The sequence below is a fragment of the Podarcis tiliguerta genome (assembly GCF_965153285.1).
Source record: "Podarcis tiliguerta genome assembly, chromosome: 11".
In the NCBI taxonomy this organism is placed as follows: Eukaryota; Metazoa; Chordata; class Lepidosauria; order Squamata; family Lacertidae; genus Podarcis; species Podarcis tiliguerta.
Window position 1 is genome coordinate 11268050 of NC_139544.1, and position 21984 is coordinate 11290033.

Sequence of the window (21984 nt, forward strand, 5' to 3'; positions counted from 1 at the left end):
CTACGTTGGCAGGAGCTGGGACAGAGCAACGGGAGCTCACCCCGACAAGCGGATTTGAACCGCTGACCTTCCGATCGGGAAGCCCAAGACAGCACACACCACCTCCACCATTCTGAGAAAACCCCTTAATCCAGATTTTATTTTATTCTTTGATTAGAAAAAGCAAAACACACAGTAATATATAAATTTTAGAAAGCGGCAAGATTAGATGCAGATGCATAAATCTTTAAAATGATAGTAGTAATCTCGACCCTGCTCCCCCTTTCAATTAATCTAGAGATAAATAAACTCAGCCTAATAAGGCTGCAGGCAGAGCCAGATAACTGCAGGTGGCAAAGAAATATTCTTCCTCTCCTCACCCTGTAGAAGGGAATGCTTCTTCTTACATGACAACTGTTACGAGACCGCCTGTGTCATTTAAGAACAGAAACAGAATGCTTCTTGCTTCAGAGCTACCGTTTCATCCATGTACAAATTTATGTAGTTTAATAGATAAATCAATTAGCAGGCGAGACAGGTGATCACAGTTCCTCATGTGTGCTTCCTTGCATTTCTTGCACAGCAAAATAAAACCAGAGGTGGAATGGGAGCACAATTAACCCAGTAAGAAGTCATTATTATTGAAAACCTAAGAGGCATATAATTGTGTTCTACTAGCCTTAGAAGGCTTTACAAAATGTAATCTCTTATTTACCCAGCCAGGTCTTGCTCTTCAGTCGCAAGAGACCATGAATTGCACCGCACTCCATTTTGCAGCGGCTCTAAGGCCATTTCCTGTCGTTTTGGAAGGAAAAGGAGCAACCCTGTCAATCTGCTTGTTTTGTTTGGAACACAGAAATGTTGAGAGAATTAATTCCAGGCAAAATATTTCAATCAATATTTATCCATGATTAAAGAGAAGATGGTACATTACAGGCCAAACGGGACTGTCACAACACTTTTCCCCGCACATGTCCCAAGCCTTCAGAACAGACAGATAAACCACAAATTGTGTCACCCTGGTGAGCAGCTGTCAGAGAACGCAACAGATTGGAAAAAGGGAAATCTATTACAGAGAAAATGATGCAGCCACCAGACCCAGGGAGTCATCCTCCAGTGAACCAGGACCTTGCAGAAGGTATATGATGATATTCTTGGAACATGTAAAGGCCACTGGGCCCATCTTGCTGACACTTTCTAAATAGGCTATTTCTTTTAACTATCTCCCTCTACAGAGATGTTAGAACTTCTCACTTACCACTGGCTCTTCCCATTAAAGCTCTAATTATGTATGAGCCTGCAGGGCTAACAAAATGGGAGCTCAGCATGATGTTTTTATAGGTCCAGGTAGCACAACTACCATCACAGCTTTGCCTAGGACTGGGGCAGGCAGTCTTTCACTAGGAGAGGAAATCTACAAACTTGGAGCCCAAGCTGGACCAGAATTTAATTTGCTGTGCTATTACCGCAACTTGCATGCAAATGAAATTAAGCAAAGCCGGTGCCAGTTTCTGAACCAGTGTCCCTGCAAATAACTATGGTATATTGTTTCATTATGTTTTATTTGCAAAATAGCAGGCTTACATCCATTGCTGGACACTCATGATAGACAAAATTATCTTAAGCGAGAATGTCAGCCTGCAAGAAGACGTGGTCCCAGGTTCGTGACAGGGCTAGGAGAGACTGAAACCCTGTAGATCTTCTGCCAATCAGTATAAATAATACTGAGTTAAAGGTAAAAAGGGACCCCTGACCGATAGTTCCAGTCACGGACAAATCTGGGGTTGCGGTGCTCATCTCACTTTACTGGCCAAGGGAGCCAGCGTACAGCTTCCGAGTCATGTGGCCAGCACGACTAAGCCGGTTCTGGCGAACCAGAGCAGCGCATGGAAACACAGTTTACCTTCCCGCCAGAGTGGTACCTATTTATCTACTTGCACTGACATGCTTTTGAACTGCTACATTGGCAGGAGCTGGGACAGAGCAACGGGAGCTCACCCCATCGTGGGGATTCGAACCGCTGACCTTCTTATTGGCAAGCCCTGGGCTCTGGTTTAACCCACAGCGCCACCCAATAATCTGCCTGTTCCTCCTAAGTCCCCTGGCTAGTTCCCTTTGTTGGAGGACAGGAATGGGGATGCAGTAGCATCTTGCCCTTTGCATCGTGCTACAAAGTGCCCCGAATGCACCCTAAAAATCCTTGCTTTTAAGGTTTAACACCAATGCAGAGAAACACGTTTCTCAATCGTTCAGTTAAGAAACCCAGGATCCTTTAAAAGCCAGGTTGCTTAAAAAATACAGTGTTACCATTCTTCCACAAGCTTATGCGTTGTGATAAGCGCTCTCCAAGTTTCTCCTCATGACAGATGAGGAAGACATGCCATTATATTGTTTTTAACCTTAGTTCAGAGTAATTACTGTCAACAAACAACTCAGTTTTGTATATTTTAAATAATTAAAGGCAATCACTCTTCTTTGATCTCCCAGAAAAGCTCTTTCATTCAGCATTTTTGCTTATTCCCATCATACCTACAACACGGTTTTTGTTAAAAAGCAAGTTTCTCTGTAAACTGGTGTTCCCATTATGAATACACCATCATCCAGGCACTCATGTTAGAGGGTTCAGTGCCTCACCCGGGTTGGGAAAGATTTCTGATTTTGCACACACTAATAACATGCAAAACGTATTTAAAAAACACGAAGACGGCATCACGCTGAGCATTCCTTTCTAAGGAGTGCCTTTTCACAATTGCAAATTCCTGCTTCAAGGCTGCATTCTGTTTTATAAAATGCGTGTTTTCTGTTGATTCATTAACCATCTGCTTTGGATGATGCTGTGAAAGATGCTTTGGACTTTGCAATATGCAAATATCACCAAAGAAAGAAAGAACAGGCCTCAGGATGTAGCCACATCCTACTGGTTTTTCTTCTTCACTCCCCCCCCCCCCACTATTTGACTTTTTATTAAATATAGTACAGTTGGACAAGAGCAACTATTCATTTTCCTCACTGCGAAGCCTGGCATTTGGATTGGTGACTTTGATAGCAAGCTGAGCTGCTCTTTCCACAATTATCTTCCGATTCTTGGGTGAAACCTTGTGAGCAATCTCTACACAATAGGACTTGTTGCTCAGCAGCCGCTCTTTGACGTTGTGGACAAGGAACTTTCTGAAGGCTGAAGGCAATATGTGCTTTGTCTTCTTACTGCTTCTTACAATACTGGGCATCAATATTTGGCCCTTGAATTTTCTGAGAACTCTTTTGTCAATACAGCTGGGCTTCCACCAGTTACGCTTAATTTTGACATAGTGGTCAGAAGGATGGCGGATGAACTTCTTCGTCCTCTTCTTGACGATCTTAGGCTTGATGAGGGGTCTTGTGGCAAGACCTCCTGGAGGAATTTTACCTTTATCACTCAAATGCTAGCATGGAGTCAAAACTATTATTGTATGTTTGAACATATCTTCTATAACCATCCCATTTTTCCGTAAATTTTTGCTCTGAGTTTACTAACCAGTTGAGCCGTCTCCACCAATTCCTGTAATTTGATTTGCCGATCTGTTATTTTTGGAGCCTCGTGATCACGATCAAGATTTATTGTTTCCTTCAAGCACAATAGCAGGGCAGAGAGAGAAATAAGGCAGAAGGCAACTTTTGGATTTTTAAGATTTAAGCACTTTTAGCTCGCCTGAAGCCTTAGTGATTTTAAGCATCATTAGAATACATGGTTATATATGGATATATGAATATATAGAAATCACAAAGGAACTAAAAGGAGGTGGACAACAATTAAGGATTCGTCATGTTTTCAGAATGTATTAGAAAAATTATATAGAAAGGTTTATTGTTTTGTGTACATTCAAATGTAAGATAAAATATATGCAAAGGGACTTGACAGGAAGTCAAAGTTGAAGAAAAGATTTTGGAAGATAAAAGGGGGAAAATATTTACTTTCATTATCATCATTTTGTGTGCGGGTGTGGGTGTCTGCACATATGTGTGTTGTTGTTTGCAATGTTTGGGAGGAAATAAGACGGTAAATGGACGCGGGTGGCGCTGTGGGTAAAACCTCAGCGCCTAGGACTTGCCAATCGTATGGTCGGCGGTTCGAATCCCCATGGCGCGGTGAGCTCCCATAGTTCGGTCTCAGCTCCTGCCCACCTAGCAGTTTGAAAGCACTCTTAAGTGCAAGTAGATAAATAGGTACCACTTTATAGCGGGAAGGTAAACGGCGTTTCCGTGTGCTGCACTGGCTCGCCAGATGCAGCTTCGTCACGCTGGCCACGTGACCCGGAAGTGTCTCCGGACAGCGCTGCCCCCGGCCTCTTAAGCAAGATGGGCACGCAACCCCAGAGTCGGACACGACTGGCCCATACGGGCAGGGGGTACCTTTACCTTTACTAAGACGGTATATAACAAATAACAAACTAAATATCGATGTATGTAATTTTTATTTCTTAATTATATTTAGTGGTAGTATGGCTGTATTATTTTTTGTAACATAAAATCATTCAATAAAAACTATTTTTAAAAAAATAAAAAAAGGAAACAATAAATCTGATGTGTTGGCATTTTTCTATAGGGAACCATCTCCAGACGGCTTCTCAGGCTTACAAGATGGGGCTGAGTTGGGGAACAGGAAAAAGCAGCCAGCCACAATGCAATGTTCTAAGCCGATAACAGATGGTGGGGGTTATTCAGGTGTCAACGGTCAAATAGGTTTCTTTTCCTCTTTATTGCTGAAAATTGGAGTAAAGGGCATAGTGATGTATCATCTGAGAAAATCAGAAGTATTCTTTACATGGGCAGGGGAACAGCTTGTGCCCACTCATTGGTTTGATTTTGCTGCAATATATGAATATGTCATGTTTTATGCTGTTTGTAATCAAGTATAAAAACCCAATGCACAGGGGCTTCGGGGCTGAGGCTCTGGAAGCTATTCCGCTGGGTCTTTATCGCTCAGCAATAAACTTTGCCTTCTTTTTCTCCACTGCTGCGTCTGTCGATTCTTGGACAGAATTTAAGTGGGCAACAGGTATTCCTTATATACTTGCAACAGTCTGAGGGCCGGCATAGTGTCTGCTGCAGAATGGCGGCACCCACACAGAGAGGGAGTGTAGAGAGGGAGAGAAAAGCCCCACCTCCTAGTATTGACAAACTCTTAACATGCCACAGAGCTGTATTTCGTTTAGCATAGTGGTTCCCAAAGTAGGCACACACACACACACACACACATCCGGGGTGCTAAGAAGCAAGGGAGTGGCGTGGGGGGAGTGTCCTTGGAAGGTAAAATAACTATCAGACTTTGAAAAGCTAATATCACTACATCAAGATCAACAAATTTGTTGAATTATTTACAATAAATAGTTTTAATTGGATTTTTAATAAATGTGCAATCCATGGTTACTGTTTTGAATTGTATCGTGTTATTATCTTCCTTAGTGGCTCATGCAAACCACTGTTCTGAATAATGCATTTGATAGTATGGGGGCACAGGGGTGTGGAAAGATATATCCGTGTCAATGTGCTATTTCATACACACACAATGTATCTTATCTAAATGGTCAGTTTGTCACCATAGTGTCCAGCAACCTAAAATCTACATAAGAGGAAGAGCCAGATGTCAGGGGTTATATGCTGATATTGTGCTACTTAGAACCCTGAGGCACAGGAAATTGCCTTATGCCAGATCAGACTATTTCCTAGTCTTGTCTGTTCTCTCTCCTCCCCCCCCCCCAGTAATTTTATTAGAATTTGGAAAAAGGGATCAAGATTATCATCTACTATCTTTTTATAAAAACTCTAAGACATTAATCTAAATAAAAACACAGACCAGAAAGAAAAATTTTAAAAAGGAAAGAGAGAGAGAGAGAGAGAGAGAGAGAGAGAGAGAGAAGGATGGAGAACTATAGAGAAGGGATAAAGGAGAGAAGAGGAGAGAAAGACAGGAGATAATGAAAGAAAAAGGAAGAAGGAAAGAAAGAAGCAGAGAGAGAGAGAGAGAGAGAGAGAGAGAGAGAAAGAAAGAAAGAAAGAAAGAAAGAAAGAAAGAAAGAAAGAAAGAAAGAAAAGATAATAAATAACTTCTGATTATTCATTGGTCCACTATATATAACGTTATGACCATAGGCACCAACTCCTAGGGGTGCAGGTGTATTTGGCCCCCTCAATATTTGTTGGCAGGGGGCTGAGCCCCCCAATGTTGAGGGAATGGAGGAGACCAAGCGTGGTGCAGCATCCTTGGTCAGCTCCTCCTGAGCGTGCGAGACGAGAAGCCCCTGGTCATTGAGGGTGTGCGGTGTTGCACTCTGCACTTGGCCTCCTCCCAACGATGCGTGTGCATTGCATGCATGACATCACAGGTGCGTGACGCTGGGCCCCCTCAGTATTGGGCGCAAGACAAAGCCTCTGCCCATGACTGCTGGTTTGATTTCAAAAATGTGCCCCTGGACTCTCTTTTTTTTTTAGAATACTTTTTATTAATTTAAACATATAAATTATAAACGGATCACAGAACATTATCACTTATACAATCTTTTTGGGCTTTCATTAGCACCTCTGATGATCCACCATTTTAATCACTTCTTATGCATTTCTTAACTTTATATTTACCTTTGAATTTCTTAACTAATCATCCTCCCCCTTATCCATTTTTGCAATAATTCCAATAATACTCCTCGCAAAACTTCTTGCAAACCTACAAACATTGTCTGATCTTCACAAATACTTTTCAAATAATCCGTAAATTTACTCCAGTCTTCTGTGAATCTCTGGTCCTGCCGATTTCAAATCCTTCCTGTTAGATTATCCAGTTCTGCATAGTCTATTAATTTCGTCCTCCATTCTTTTTTCGTCAGTAATTCTTCTTGCTTCCATTTTTGGGCCAATAATATTCTTGTTGCCGTTGTTGCGTATAAAAAGAGCTTACATTCTTTTCTATTTATATCACTCCCTACAATGCCCAGTAAAAACGCTTCTGGTTGATTTCAAAAATGTGCCCCTGAACTCTAAAAGGTTGGGTACCTCTGTACTATTCAAATGGGGCAGGGGCATGAGAACCACCATGTCAACTATAGTAGCAACTACAGTTGTAGGTACCCAACTATAGTTGTAGGTACTGTTAAGTTGTGGGTGAACATATCAGACGACACAGCGATTCTTCAAACAGCTCTTCTTTATTCTGAGGCCAGAACTGAACTGAACTGAGGAGCTCAGTCAGCCTGCTTATATAGAGCTCCAGAACAACGTAACTGTTGCAATTTTCTAAAACTATCCAATCACTGAACGTTGCTTTCGATCCTTAATTTGCATACAAACTATCCAATCACTGGACATCACTTTCGACCCTTTATTTGCATAACTATCTACAGTATCCCCCTGCTGGCCCAGGGTGAGAACTTCAGCACATAACAGGTACCCTGCACAACAATTTGCAATCGTCATCCGAAACTTCATCCACTTTCTGTTTTTAGCTTACAAATACCGCATGGAGCCCCAAACATTGCAAAAATCATATACCCAACTGAGGGGGAAATGCAGTCTTCCCCGCTGACTGTACAAGAGAAGTCTAAGAATTGTTTCAGAGGGTTAATGAACTAAGTAAAAGAAAATGCAAGCATTTTATATCCCACAGAAAACTTCCTCAAGGTGCCACAATCCACGCTAGAGACTGTCAAATGGTTCTTACTTTGTCTCAGTGAAAACAACAGAGCTTTTTTGGTGCCTCGAGCAAGCCTTTAGAAGTATGCCAACATGACCAAATCAAAAGCGATGGTCTTAGCCTCCCCACCAGCAAGACAATCAGTAATTAACTTCAAAGCTAACCGTTTCCTAAGGACTTAAAGTAACTGGAAATACAAATCTAGACCAGTTTAATTAAACTAATAATGCTAAGCCTGCAAGTTTTATTTTTTCCCCCTCCGCCCCCACACATAATCACTTGTATTAGATGCAATAGATAAATACTGATGGAGATTTGGTGCAAATGTTAAGAACAAGCAGGAAGCACAGAAAATGTAATAAAAGAACGAAAGAAAGCTGTTTTGGCAGCTGCATACTGAAGGGGATCTGTCAAGGCAACAAATGCTGTTGAAAACTGGGTGCAGAATGATACCAATGTTGAGTATTTTTAACATCAGTTGAGCAATGCTGTGCATAGAAAATAAGAGCAAAGATGCAGACAGAGGGTGAGGATTGGATTGTTCACAGTTCACAAAACTAAGCAACGTGGATGATAATTGTTGCTGATTCCTGGAGGCTGCTAAGACATAACATGAATACATTCTGAATTTTAAAGAGTTCAAGATTTCTACTGTTTCTAGATGTATTTACAAGCTGAGCTGTGAACTTGTGACATTTCTATCCCATCTCTCCTCTGGGGAGGTCAAGGTGTTCCTTATAGGTTCCTTATAGGGAAGGAGAAGAAATTTGATTTAGGGCACACTTACAAGGCTAAATATCACTTTGTGAAACCATACAAGAAATGAAACCCAGACATCCTTCATTTCAATTCTCTGAATGCTGCACCACAGTTCTACAGCCAAGTAATGTGTACAAAAAATGCAGATACTAGGGTGGTGTGCATTAAAATGTATATAGTGAAAATAACACAGAAAAATCCATCACATGGGCGGATATTTGCAAAAAACTACTTTAGACAACGTGGGTGGCGCAGTGGGTTAAAGCACAGAGCCTAGGACTTGCCAATCAGAAGGTTGGTGGTTCGAATCCCTGTGACGGGGTGAGCTCCGGTTGCTCGGTCCCTGCTCCTGCCCACCTAGCAGTTTGAAAGCCCGTCAAGTGCAAGTAGATAAATAGGTACCACTCTGGTGGGAAGGTAAACGGTGTTTGCGTGCACTGCTCTAGTTCGCCAGAAGCGGCTTAGTCATGCTGGCCACATGACCCGGAAGCTATACGCCAGCTCCCTCAGCCTGTAAAGCGAGATGAGCGCCGCAACCCCAGAGTCGGCCACGACTGGACCTAATGGTCAGGGGTCCCTTTACCTTTACTTTAGACAAAACTGCATACAGAAAACTATATATTTTGAGAAATTTGGTGGTGAATTTTCATGAGCGCTTTCTTAAAAAACAACAACAACCCACAAATTGATGTGGAAAGGTAGAGAACGGAACGTAATATTGTAAAAATGATAAATTGAGAGAAACTGGAACTCATCCCTCTGCACAGACCTTTATGAGGGAAAAAAGAATGTACCATATTTTTTGCTCTGTAAGACTCACTTTTTCCCTCCTAAAAGGGGAAATGTGTGTGCATCTTATGGGGCGAATGCAGGCTGCACAGCTATCCCAGGAGCCAGAACAGCAAGAGGGATTGCTGCTTTCACTGCACAGTGATCCCTCTTGCTGTTCTGGCTTCTGAGATTCAGAATATTTTTTTTCTTGTTTTCCTCCTCCAAAAACTAGGTGTGTCTTGTGGTCTGGTGCGTCTTATAGTGCGAAAAATACTGTATTTTCCTCTTGTAATGTCAAGCAAACAAAAACAAAATGTTTCCAGTCTTTCAAAGATTAAATTACCTTGTTGCGGATTTGGAGATGCTTGAGAAACATATCTAGCTTGTGGTCCATTTCATTCCAGATGGATGCTTCGCATTGCTGGTGTGGGGCGGGAAAGCTGTGCAAAGCAGAGAATAAACTTTTCCAACTGGTCAAGCCACCGTACTGCTGCTGTCACTGCTGGGTGGAAATTGACGCCCTGTTTCGAGATGAAATGTTCTTTCTATTGCAGGTGATGGGCAGTGGAGACTTCAACTTTGATCATCTTTCTCCATTAGGGAGCAAAAGGGGGTGAGGCTGGTGCAATGGCAGGAAAATGACTGCCGTTTTTATTGTCCTCCTAAAATGTGTGTTTGCCTCTTTCTTGACATGTTGGCAATTAGGGATGTAACCCAGGCTAAACTAATTCCAGCTCTTTCAAGCCTTTCCAGGACTTGCGGATTTAGAAGGGTTATATTATTTTAGCTGAGGAGCAAATGTCATATACACTCTGGCATCTGATTGAAATCCTTTGTTTCCATTCAGATGTTTACTTCTGAGTAGGCTTACCCATTCATGTCAATGGACAGGGCAGCTCCACGCCTGCCTGCCTCCCTGCCTCTGCCTTTTTCACTGAAGTGGAAGGGGTAAGCCCCTGTGGGTGAACAAAGTGCTAACACATCAAGTCACCCATGCCCCATAGGGAATCATTATTCTTTGTTTGTTTGCTGAAAGCAAATATATTCTGCCTTTAAACTGATTTTTTTTTAAAGTAGCTTACAAAAGGAGTAAATAAAAATAGCTATAAAAGAAATCTCAGCCTTTTTTAAAAAGTCAGGAACGAGTGGAACACTGTCTTAAAAAACAAACAAACCACAGAACAAAACAAAAACAAAATAAAACTATAGACCGGAAAGAAATAGTAATGAACATTTGTAATATATGCTATAAGCCACCCAGAATGGCTAGGGAAACCCAGCCAGATGGGCAGGGTATAAATAATAAAGGAAAAGCAAAGATCACCAGTGTTGAAGCAATGATTCTTCAGCATCAATTTCGTTGGACTGGTCTTGTTGTCCAGATGTCTTCCAAAGCAGCTACTCTATTCTGAACTTAAAACTGGTTAGCGTTATGCAGGTGGTCAACAAAAGAGGTTTAAAGACTGTCTCAAGGCAAATCTATAAAAAAGTAGTATAAACACTGACAACCGGGAAACATTGGCCTGCGAGCGCTCCAGTTGGAGAACAGCCTTTACCAAAGGTGTCATGGGCTTTGAACACACTCAAACTCAGGACGAAAGGGAGAAATGAGTTAAGAGGAAGGCACGCTTGGCAAATCCTCACCATGATCAACTCCCACCCGGAAACCAATGTCCCCACTGTGGAAGGACGTGTGGATCCAGAATTGGCCTCCACAGTCACTTGCGGACTCACCTTTAAGACCGTGTTCATGGAAGACAATCTTGGTTACAAGTGATCACCAAAAAAGAAATATAATTATCATCATCATCCTCAAAATAAGGGCTTCATTGCCCAGTTTTCAACAATGTCATAAAATGATCTGTAGATCTCTTCCTGGGATTGTTCACATGCAGCAGCCTAGGGGGAAAAAATGGGATAGCTTTTGCATGCACCAGGGATAGGGAATCTTCTGATGTTGTTGGACTTAACTCTCATTATCCCCAAATGCTAAGCAACCTTTCTGGCTGAGTCTTATGAGAGTGGGAGTTCAACATTATGTTAAGAACTGCTGAAGAACAAGCAGTCACCAGAACTTCATTCACCATCAAAATCCAGCAAAGTTGCAGACACCAGCACATACCTATCTCCAGCTGGGACCATAGCTTGGTGATAGAACACATGCTTTGCATTTAGAAGGTCCAAGACTGATTCAGTGGTATGTACAGTTAAGGATGTCAGGGGACTGGAAAGTCCTCAGCTGGAGAAGCTGGAGAGCTGCTGCAGATCAGAATATTCAGTCGCCCTAGCCCTGAACAAGATTGCTTTTGTCAGGGTGGGCTCAGACCTTTTTGACTGGGGATGAATTTGAAGTTCCCACTTTAAGCACAGGCTCAGAAGCTTCATTCAGTTAAGAACCACTCATGTATCCGCTGTTCACACATGAAGTTCCCTGCCCCTCTTTCAGAGGGTGCTTCCAAGATGGGCATTTAATACTTCAAATGGGTCATCAGATACTGTAAATGGGTCATTGGCAACAGTGTTGTTGTGTTGCTATTAGTTTTTAATAACTAAATAAATCAGATCTTCTACAGAAAGGAACAATCCAGTTTACAATGGGTGGGGGCAGGAATACAGGCAGCCATTTTATGCTAATGACATTGGGACACCGACAAATGCATTGCCTGGGCTGAACTGGAATGCAGTTGAACCCCAGAGCAGACACTCCAAGTTGTCCCTATTTCCCAGGGACATCCCTAATTTAGAGAAGCCGTCCCAGTTTCTGATTTGATCCCAGAATGTCCTTAAGGATGTCCCTACAGTGGTGCATCGCAAGACGAAATTAATTCGTTCTGCGAGTTTTTTCGCTTTGTGAATTTTTTTGTCTTGCGAAGCACGGTTTCCCATAGGAAATGCATTGACAGTTTCCCATAGGAATGCATTGACGGTTTTAAGAAAAAGGCGCAAGACGTTTTCGTCTTGCAAAGCAAGCCCATAGGGAAATTCGTCTTGCGAAGCAACTCAAAAAACAACAACAACAAAAACCCTCTTTCGTCTTGCGAGGCATTCGTCTTGCGAGGCATTCGTCTTGTGAGGTACCACTGTATTTTCATTGAAGAAATGTTGCGGGTGAAAGAGGAGAGCACAAAATATGGTCTGAAGCTCAACATCAAAAAAAACGAAGATTATGGCCACTGGTCCCATCACCTCCTGGCAAATAGAAGGGGAGGAAATGGAGGCAGTGAGAGATTTTACTTTCTTGGGCTCCATGATCACTGCAGATGGTGACAGCAGCCACAAAATTAAGAGACGCCTGCTTCTTGGGAGGAAAGCAATGACAAACCTAGACAGCATTTTAAAAAGTAGAGACATCACCTTGCCAACAAAGGTCTGTATAGTAAAAGCTATGGTTTTCCCAGTAGTGATGTATGGAAGTGAGAGCTGGACCATAAAGAAGGCTGATCGCCAAAGAATTGACGCTTCTGAATTATGGTGCTGGAGGAAACTCTTGAGAGTCCCATGGACTGCAAGAAGATCAAACGCATCCATTCTGAAGGAAATCAGCCCTGAGTGCTCACTGGAAGGACAGATTGTGAAGCTGAGGCTCCAATACTTTGGCCACCTCATGAGAAGAGAAGACTCACTGGAAAAGACCCTGATGCTGGCAAAGATGGAGGGCACAAGGAGAAGGGGACGACAGAGGATGAGATGGTTAGACAGTGTTCTCGAAGCTACAAACATGAATCTGACCAAACTGCGGGTGGCAGTGGAAGACAGGAGTGCCTGGCGTGCTCTGGTCCATAGGGTCACGAAGAGTCGGACACGACTGAACGACTAAACAACAACAATGGAGTTATCTGAGCCCTGAGCTGTCTGAAGGCAATACTGTATACGGAACGGTTTTTTTTTTCATGTTTAACGTTTTATTTTGTTTTTATATATGTTGGAAGTTGATCAGAGTGGCTGGGGCAGCACAGTCAGATGGGTGGGGTATAAATAGGAAGATTATCATTGTGGAATGGGACGTCCCCATTTTCATCGGAGAAATGTTGGAAGCTATGCCAGAGCCACTGGACAAAAAATGTTTGTACTTGAAACCAGACAGACTCCATGGGCATATTGCGCCCAGGCCATCAAAATGCTGTTTGTCACAGCCAGAGAGATTAAGGAATTCTTCATTTGGTTGTTTTAAATGAAAAGCAGCCCTTCTGAGAAAAGAGGACATGATGAGATAGCTATTTATCTATAGAACTTCTGCTGAGTGCTTAGGATTTAATGCTTTCATTATTCGGTAAAGCAGAGTTATAACACAAGAGCTTCGAACTGAAATGCTCACTACTAGATTATCAAATAGCTTCACTTTGTGTGTAGGGGAACAATTATGTCTCTACAACTCAAAAGTCATTAGGGAATGAAATATGTTACTTGAAGTACATTTGCTATTTATACATTCAATGTGAGATTGTTTGTGTTGGAGAGGGCCTCTGCCAAAGAATTGTATGAAGACATTTGGTAGCACACAACACCTCAGGATTAAAAGCACAGCAGCACTCCTGAATTTATTGGCTTCTTCTATTAATGCTATTTTGCTTTTGCATTGTCTCCTCCAAGATGTCATCTTGCTCGGATTATCATGCTCTTCTTATGCAAATGAATTGCATTGATTTGTTAGTTAGAGCTATTCTCACACCAAGCAACCTGGCTTTCTGAAGAATCTTAGCGCACAGCACATACCGTATTTTTCGCTCTATAAGACGCACCAGACCACAAGACGCACCTAGTTTTTGGAGGAGGAAAACAAGAAAAAAAAAATTCTGAATCTCAGAAGCTAGAACAGCAAGAGGGATCGCTGCGCAGTGAAAGCAGCAATCCCTCTTGCTATTCTGGCTTCTGGGATAGCTGCACAGTCTACATTCACTCCATAAGACGCACACACATTTCCCCTTACTTTTTAGGAGGGAAAAAGTGAGTCTTACAGAGCAAAAAATAAGGTACTTCATGTGACAGTGCAGAGCTCATGGAGGCTTCAGAAAATTAGCTCTGCAACATTCTGTGTAAGAGATCACTCTTCCCTTGAAGACTGCCTGGCGTCCTCAGATACCCTTGTTGTAGGTGGAGAGGACTGTGTACGACCCTTTCGGAGGCAAATTCAAGGCAAATTCTAGCACTGAAGATGAGACATCAGAAAAACTGACACGTCAGCTCTTGCACTGAAGACATCAGGGCCTCATTTTTATTTTCCTTTTCTGCGTGCGCAAAATTGAAGGCAATTAAACAGCAGCAGTATGTTACTGGAAATTGCTATTCGCCACTTTTAAAGTATCACTTTAAAAGTATCATATGACCAACTGTGTTTTGTAGTGTAGAAGAGTGCTCGTTCATCCTCTTTTTTTCATTTTCCTGGCTGGTCTAACATTTAACAGCCGCCCTCTATTTTGGGCAAGTCTCGAACTCGCTGCACCAATGCACACAGGCACTCCCAGCACTGGAGCTGCAATAGTTAAATACAGCATCCCAGGAGCCAACACGGCTATGCAGATGAGCCTTTACTTACACAACAAAGGGTTGTTTTCAGAACATCTTTGTTTTGAAGGTGCAATTCAAGGGCATATTAGCAATTAAAGTGCAGTTAAAGTGAGTTTGGTGCTCTTGTCCAACAAACCCACTTGCAAGGCTTGGAGAAAGACATTTTTTTTGCGGCAAGGAATGTGAAGGGAGCACTGGAAAGTGTAGGGTAACAACTGCTTGACACAATGCTGTATAACTTCCCCACAAACAAATCAGAACGAATGCTCTGTAAGCAGACAGTGTCTTATAACTGCCAAACACACGTCATCATCTGGCAGTGACCCAAGAATTTTCTAATGAACACCCCTGTTTATTCTGCTTACTTCAGTCCAGGGGTTCCCTTAAAAGAACCTTTTGTCTTAGGGTGAGTGTATTATAAGAAAACATCATTCTGTTGTGCCTTTTCACAGTCATTTTCCCATGATGAACTTTTGTTTCACATAAGACAGTATCGGTGTTCAATTACATTTAGCCCAGGGTGGATCGACACGCCGGGGGGGAATGCCATAAATAAGTCAGAAATTTGATCATTATAACATAAGAAAAATAAACCCTATGGAAAATCATGTATAAAAATGTCCTGCTCTCTGGTGACATCTGGTGTTGCATGTTTATAGTGCATTCAATTTGTTTTTTCTTTACTAATGTATCTGGGTCCCCAGAGATGATGGCTGTACAACTTTCCCCCATCTGCCCCAGCAGCATTACATTTAACCACAGTCTGAAGGAGATTCATTTTCATGAATGCTCATGATGTGGTTAAATATATGTGGATGTGTCAATGCTGGCGAATGACAGGAAGAAGTGCTCCAGCACTGTCCTGTCATATGAGCTCCTTCTTCAGCATTCATCAAAGTGAAAATCAAAGGCCTTGGCTGGTCTTCTTTCTGTTCTTAGAACAGCAACTGCCATCTTACTTTCCCACGAAAAATTAGGCAGCATGCCCATATATTCAATCAGAATTGTAAAGAGAATTTTGTCAACAAATTTGCTTCAGTGGAATGTGGTGGATTGCAAATGGCACTAACAAATTTCAGATTACAACCACGTGGACCTTTTTTAAAAAATACAATGGGTCTTTTCTGCACATCTATTGGCAAATCATGGTTTTGCATGATGAGGATGAGCCACACAGAGTTTGCGTGCCACTCCCTCCAGTGTGGTCATGAGGAGGAGATTGATTTCATTTTAGATTAGCAATATACATATATATATATATATATATATATATATATATATAGTGCTGGAGGAGACTCTTGAGACTTCCATGGACTGCAAGAAGAACAAACCTATCCATTCTTAAGGAAATCAGCCCTGAGTGTTCACTGGAAGGACAGATCCTGAAGCTGAGGTTCCAATACTTTGGCCACCTCATGAGAAGAGAAGACTCCCTGGAAAAGACCCTGATGTTGGGAAAGATGGAGGGCAGAAGGAGAAGGGGACAACAGACGATGAGATGGTTGGACAGTGTTCTCGAAGCTACGGACATGAGTTTGACCAAACTGCAGGAGGCAGTGGAAGACAGAAGTGCCTGGCGTGCTCTGGTCCATGGGGTCATGAAGAGTCGGACACTGTTGGAAATCAAGCTCTCTTCAAACTCCAGCAGTCGAGAGAACAAACACTTCTGTACAGCTCATATTACACTCTGAGCTAATTCCGGTGCCCTCTGTTTCCCACAAACAGTCCCAACATCATGTGATGTTTTCAAGCAAGCAGCTCGCAACAGCATTGTTTCTATATCGTGACATACACAACTAAAAGACTAAACAACAACAACACACACATATATATACATATATATATATATATATATATTTGGTTTTTCAAATTACAATTTTACAATCTCACATCCAACATACAAAATAATAACAAGATTCCAAAGCATCTCATTGACTACCCTCCTCCCCTTTGTGGGTCTTATTTTTAACCATTTCCCTCCGCATTTTGTTATAACAATCCAAATCTTTTACATCTCTATTATATCCAAAATTCACCGTGTTATTCCAATCCCACTAACAATTTTAACTGTTTGCAATGGCTTTTTAAAAGATAAATTATAAATTTCCCGCATTCTTTATTAAAATTTTGGTCTTCCTGATTTCTGAGTCTTCCGGTCATTTTTGCCATTTCGGCATAATCCATCAACTTGATCTGCCATTTTTCCCTGGTAAGGACTTTATCTTCTTTCCATCTCAATTTAGTACTACATCTGAAACCCAAACTATGGTGAATCTTCACTACAGTTAGTGAAAACAAAACCGCTTCATTAACTGTGGTTTGAAGTTTCTTTAGTTCACTGAACCATAGTGAAGTTTAAACAGACTTTGTCCAGGCTCACATGAGAAGGCAAGCTAAGGTTCATCCAAAATGGAAATGGAAATCTCCAAAATCCTCCTTATAGCCATTCCAGAAAAGGAAGATGAGTGGCGCACACAAGCTCAAAGCTCACCTAGGTTTATTCTTGTAACCCTAAACTACGGTTCAGAATTATGTCCAAAATAGCCCATAGGAAGTTCTTCATTGTGTAGCATGACATTTTAAGATGTGATATTTTAGGCTGGATGAAACAAGAGGGATATTGGCAGATTTATCTTTTTAAGGCTTTTAGGAAGCTCATAACAAATGCAATAATTGTTTTTAAAATTGCTTTCATTTGGTCCTTTTCATAGCAAACATCTTTAGAGTTCCCCATTTAATTAATAACACAAGAGTGCCGTTAGCTGCACTTTGAGCATTCGCTAGAAATTGCAGCTCCCCCCTCACAATAGCAAACAAACCCACAACCAAAACAAGAACCTTATCTCCTTCCCCTGCCTATTATAGTTTGAAGCGACATATGTTGCTCATGCAATCTTTCTGAACCCACAGATAAAAAGCAGTAGGCTGATTAGAGTGGGATGCTAATGCTTTTTTTAGAACAACAACAGATTTGCATTCCCCTCTCACTATAAAAGATATATATAGGGAAATGGCTGGGAGTTCAAATAATTGTGATAAAAATCAAGGCACTCCAGAATTAGAGATGGCCAAATTCTGAATGCAAAGGGCTGGTGGGAACAGGATCGAATGTAAAATATATATATTTGCTTTGCTGTTATGTGAAATGCAGTCACACCTAGACTGTCAAAAAGCTCAGCCACAGCACCCAAGCTATGCAGAGCCTATGGTGTAAACAGGCAATAATCAGTAATGTCTCGTATTTCCATTCTAAATACCTATGAAGCCATGAAGAGGCTCAGCAAATGATCGTCATTATGATAGTAGAGAAAGGACCAAATTACAGTCATCAAAGACAATAGTTTGAGGGGCAAGGAGAATTAATTCCCTTCGGGAGGTTTTATACAACACGTAAAGTTCCCTGCGCGGTGAAAACCCTACATGCTTGAAAAGCTGTAACCAGTTAGACATGTCACTTCACTCATTCCGAGTTTTTTTCCTTCCGATTTATCAACATCCTGTTGCACTTCAAAATGGAACTTAAAAATGGAAAGCGTAATGCTGGTGGTCAACAAAAGAGGTTCAAATACTCTCTCAAGGCAAATCTAAAAAAATGTAGTATAAACACCGACAACTGGGAAACACTGGCCTGCGAGCGCTCCAATGGGAGAACAGCCTTTAACAAAGGGGTCATAGACTTTGAAGACACTCGAACTCAGGACGAAAGGGAGAAATGTGCTAAGAGGAAGGCACGCTTGGCAAATCCACACCGTGATCAACTCCCACCCGGAAACCTATGTCCCTACTGTGGAAGGATGTGTGGATCCAGAATTGGCCTCCACAGTCACTTAAAGGTAAGGTAAAGGGACCCCTGACCATTAGGTCCAGTCGTGGCCGACTCTGGGGTTGCGGCACTCATCTCACATTATTGGCCGAGGGAGCCGGCGTACAGCTTCCGGGTCATGACCAAGCCGCTTCTGGCGAACCAGAGCAGCGCACGGAAACGCCGTTTGTGGTTCGAGGACCCGACCCCCGCGCCGTGGAAATGAATAGACAAGGACACGTGATAGATGGTTTATGGGCATGGGAAAGGCCACAACTTTATTGGTTACAGCAGTGAAAAAGGTATTGGCTTGGGCATTGGATGTCCACCACAGGGGTTGAATCACCAGTGGGCGGAGCCTGTTGATGATAATACAACTAAAGCTCTCCCCTGACGTCACCGGGGGTCGTGCCATGGCCTCCCGCCAAGCAGGCATCGGACAGAATACACGACCCCCGAATTCCTTTAACGGAATACCCAAAAATTGAAGGCTTAGGCGATGGCCACACCTAGCCTTCCAACACACCATCACGCAATAATCCAATGCCTAACCTACCCACCAATACCACAAAAGTTGTGACGATTGCTACGAGGTAGGCGAAAAAACCCCATGGCCTACTGCCATGCGGAAAAACTCCTACCAGGCCCCCCAACTAACCAGGGCGACCAACCTAAGGTCCATAGCAAGGCCGAGACCCTAAGCTAAAGGGAGTGGCGGGTGGGTGACTCTCGGCGAGACGAGGAGGAAAGAGGCCGGGAGGAGGGCTGGCGCTCTGGACTCTCGGCGAGACGAGGAGGAAAGAGGCCGGGAGGAGGGCTGGCGCTCTGATTTAAAGCTCGCTGGACACGCCCCCCAGCGGCACCCGATTGAGTGCCGGCTGGTGGGCGGGGGCGCCAGCCAGGTGAGCTAGGTAAGCAGGGGGCGGTTGCCCCCTGCTAGGGGCGGAGCTCGGGCTCCCGCCCACAACCACTCCCCTCTCTTTCTGGGAGGAGAGTCTTTACCTTCCCGCCAGAGCGGTACCTATTTATCTACTTGCACTTTGACGTGCTTTCGAACTGGTAGGTTGGCAGGAGCAGAAACCAAGCAACGGGAATCCCCGTTGCGGGGATTCAAACCGCTGACCTTCTGGTTGGCAAGTCCTAGGCTCTGTGGTTTAAACCACAGCGCCACCCTACGGACTCACTATTAAAACCATGTTTATCTTACTCGGCTGCGAGAGATTGCCAAAGAAGAAGAAGCAAAATAAAATGCATTCAAGCTAGATCTGACCTGTTCCCGTCCTACAAATTCCTTAGATGGTCACAAGGAGAAAGGAAGACACCTTGGTTGCTTTCCAAGCTTTAGATTTAAAACACAATAAATAAAAACAAAAACTAGTTCTTCCATAGGCACTCAAATCTTATGGCCATGCTATGGGGAGCATACAGCCGCTGAGGACATAAATGTTCACATATTTGAGACATTACTGGCACGGACCAATTGGTGCCTCTGACATTCAGACAATGCTTGATATTGAATGGGATGTGATCATTGAGGAAAATGTTACATTTCCCTGGTAATACCATATTTTTCCATGTATAAGACTAAGTTTTTTCCCTAAAAAACAATGTCAAAAATTATGGGGCGTCTTATACATGGGGGCATTCCCCCTAATTTTCTTAAATCTGAGTCCCCCAAAATAGGGGCTGTCTTATACATGGGGGAGTCTCATAGATGGAAAAATACGGTTATTTAGATTAGTATGGTGGGGAAAGTGGTACCCATGCAACAGAAAGGATGCGAAGAAACATCATAATTCTGCAGAATAAGGAGCCATGGTTCATTTAGTGCACTATAAATTGGCACTAAGAAGAGGACAGCACTGCTGCATCAGAAGCACCTTGAAATGCTTTGCAATTCGCTCTGTTGCTGATCTAGGATTTGCACCGCGAGCAAAGCTCTGCGTATCACGTCTCCGAGGGGGGAAATTGTTCCTACTCAGAGGAAGAGCTGCCGTAGAGAACTGAAGTCCCTGCTGAGATCTCTCTTAACCCCACCCCAAAATAAAACCATTGCTTGTCAAATATTAAGATCAGCATATATATAGAAAAGCACAGCATGGGAATCGTAACGAGGGCATCACAAGTGCTTTTTACTTAAATGCAGGTTCAGCAAATAAACTCTGAGTAGTTGCTGGAAAGGGTGTGTGTGACTCTTTGGCTGCAATTTGTGGTAAAGTTCTTCCCAGTTTTTTCCCCCCTTCTTATTTTTAATATTCTATCAACTGAACCATAGATTATAGGTTTCTTGTTTGCTTTTAAGGTTTGCATATTCCTTTCAAAACGATGTGACATTTCAATTTCGCTTACAGTAAATCAGCAAGTGATAATTTGGGTTCTCCTGTCTTCCATGCCATTTGATCAATGCTGGGGAGAAAGCCGTTCTCTTTCATCTGTATAATTTCACCAGTATTCATCCTGGAACAAAGCAAACAATTGGGGAAAGTATTAATGTGGACCTTTCTCTGCCCTCTCCCTGTAACTGCAAAGACTTTTTAGCTAACACAGAGCTCCTCTTGGGTAGGCTTTGAGGCAATGTGCCTTTTGGATTCTGCAGTTGACAAACTTGTGTAATAACTTTTATTTCCAGATTTATAGCTTCATCTAGAATTACCTTGCACAACTTCCCACCTCAGTATTGCTTTAAGTATTATTGCATTAAGTAATATCCAAAACATTATGAATTGCTCTACTGCAGGTACAGTTCCACAGAAACACTTATTTCCTACCTCAAAATTGTAGTGTCACATCCATAGCCAAGTGTCCCAGCTAGGAGAAGAGGGTAAGATACCAAACTGAAACCATGAGGCATAAGGCTTGCAGAATGTATTTCAAGGGCTATTTACTAAACTATGCACTCTGCAGCTGAAACAAATAGTGAAAACAAGTTGTCTTCACTTGCAAAGCTGGCAACACACTGACCTGCAATGATTTGTGCAGAAATTTACAACACTGGTGGTGCCCATTCAACAAACAATATGTGAGTGACCTTGAGAGATTGTGATCAGATACATGCATGCAAAAATATGATAATAAACGAAAGGTATTTGCATCACCCATGCAAATCTGGCAACAAAAATTATGAAATAGGTTAGGCTTCCTCAATCTCAGCCCTCCAGATGTTTTTGCCTATAATTCCCATAATCCCTAGCTAGCAGGACCAGTGGTCAGGGATGATGGGAACTGTAGTCTCAAATCATCTAGAAGGGCCAAGGTTGAGGAAGCCTGAAATAGGCTAGTGATGTATAGAAGTGAGAGCTGGACCATAAAGAAGGCTGATTGCTGAAGAATTGATGCTTTTGAATTACGGTGCTGGAGGAGACTCTTGAGAATCCCATGGACTGCAAGAAAATCAAACCTATCCATTCTGAAGGAAATCAGCCCTGAGTGCTCACTGGAAGGACAGAGCCTGAAGCTGAGGCTCCAGTACTTTGGCCACCTCATGAGAAGAGAAGACTCCCTGGAAAAG

General features: G+C 42.5%; 1 protein-coding gene across 1 annotated transcript in view; it reads right to left on the reverse strand.

The window, feature by feature from the left end:
- Positions 1–2972: 2972 nt before the first annotated feature.
- LOC310660281 (large ribosomal subunit protein eL32-like) overlaps positions 2973–21984 on the reverse strand; it is a gene marked incomplete at both ends in the record, with an annotated part of 39021 nt that continues 20009 nt past the window's right edge. Inside the window, one exon of the mRNA XM_083404606.1 lies at positions 2973–3370. Coding sequence (XP_083260732.1) covers positions 2973–3370 — 398 coding nt within the window. The remainder of the gene's footprint in view (positions 3371–21984) is intronic.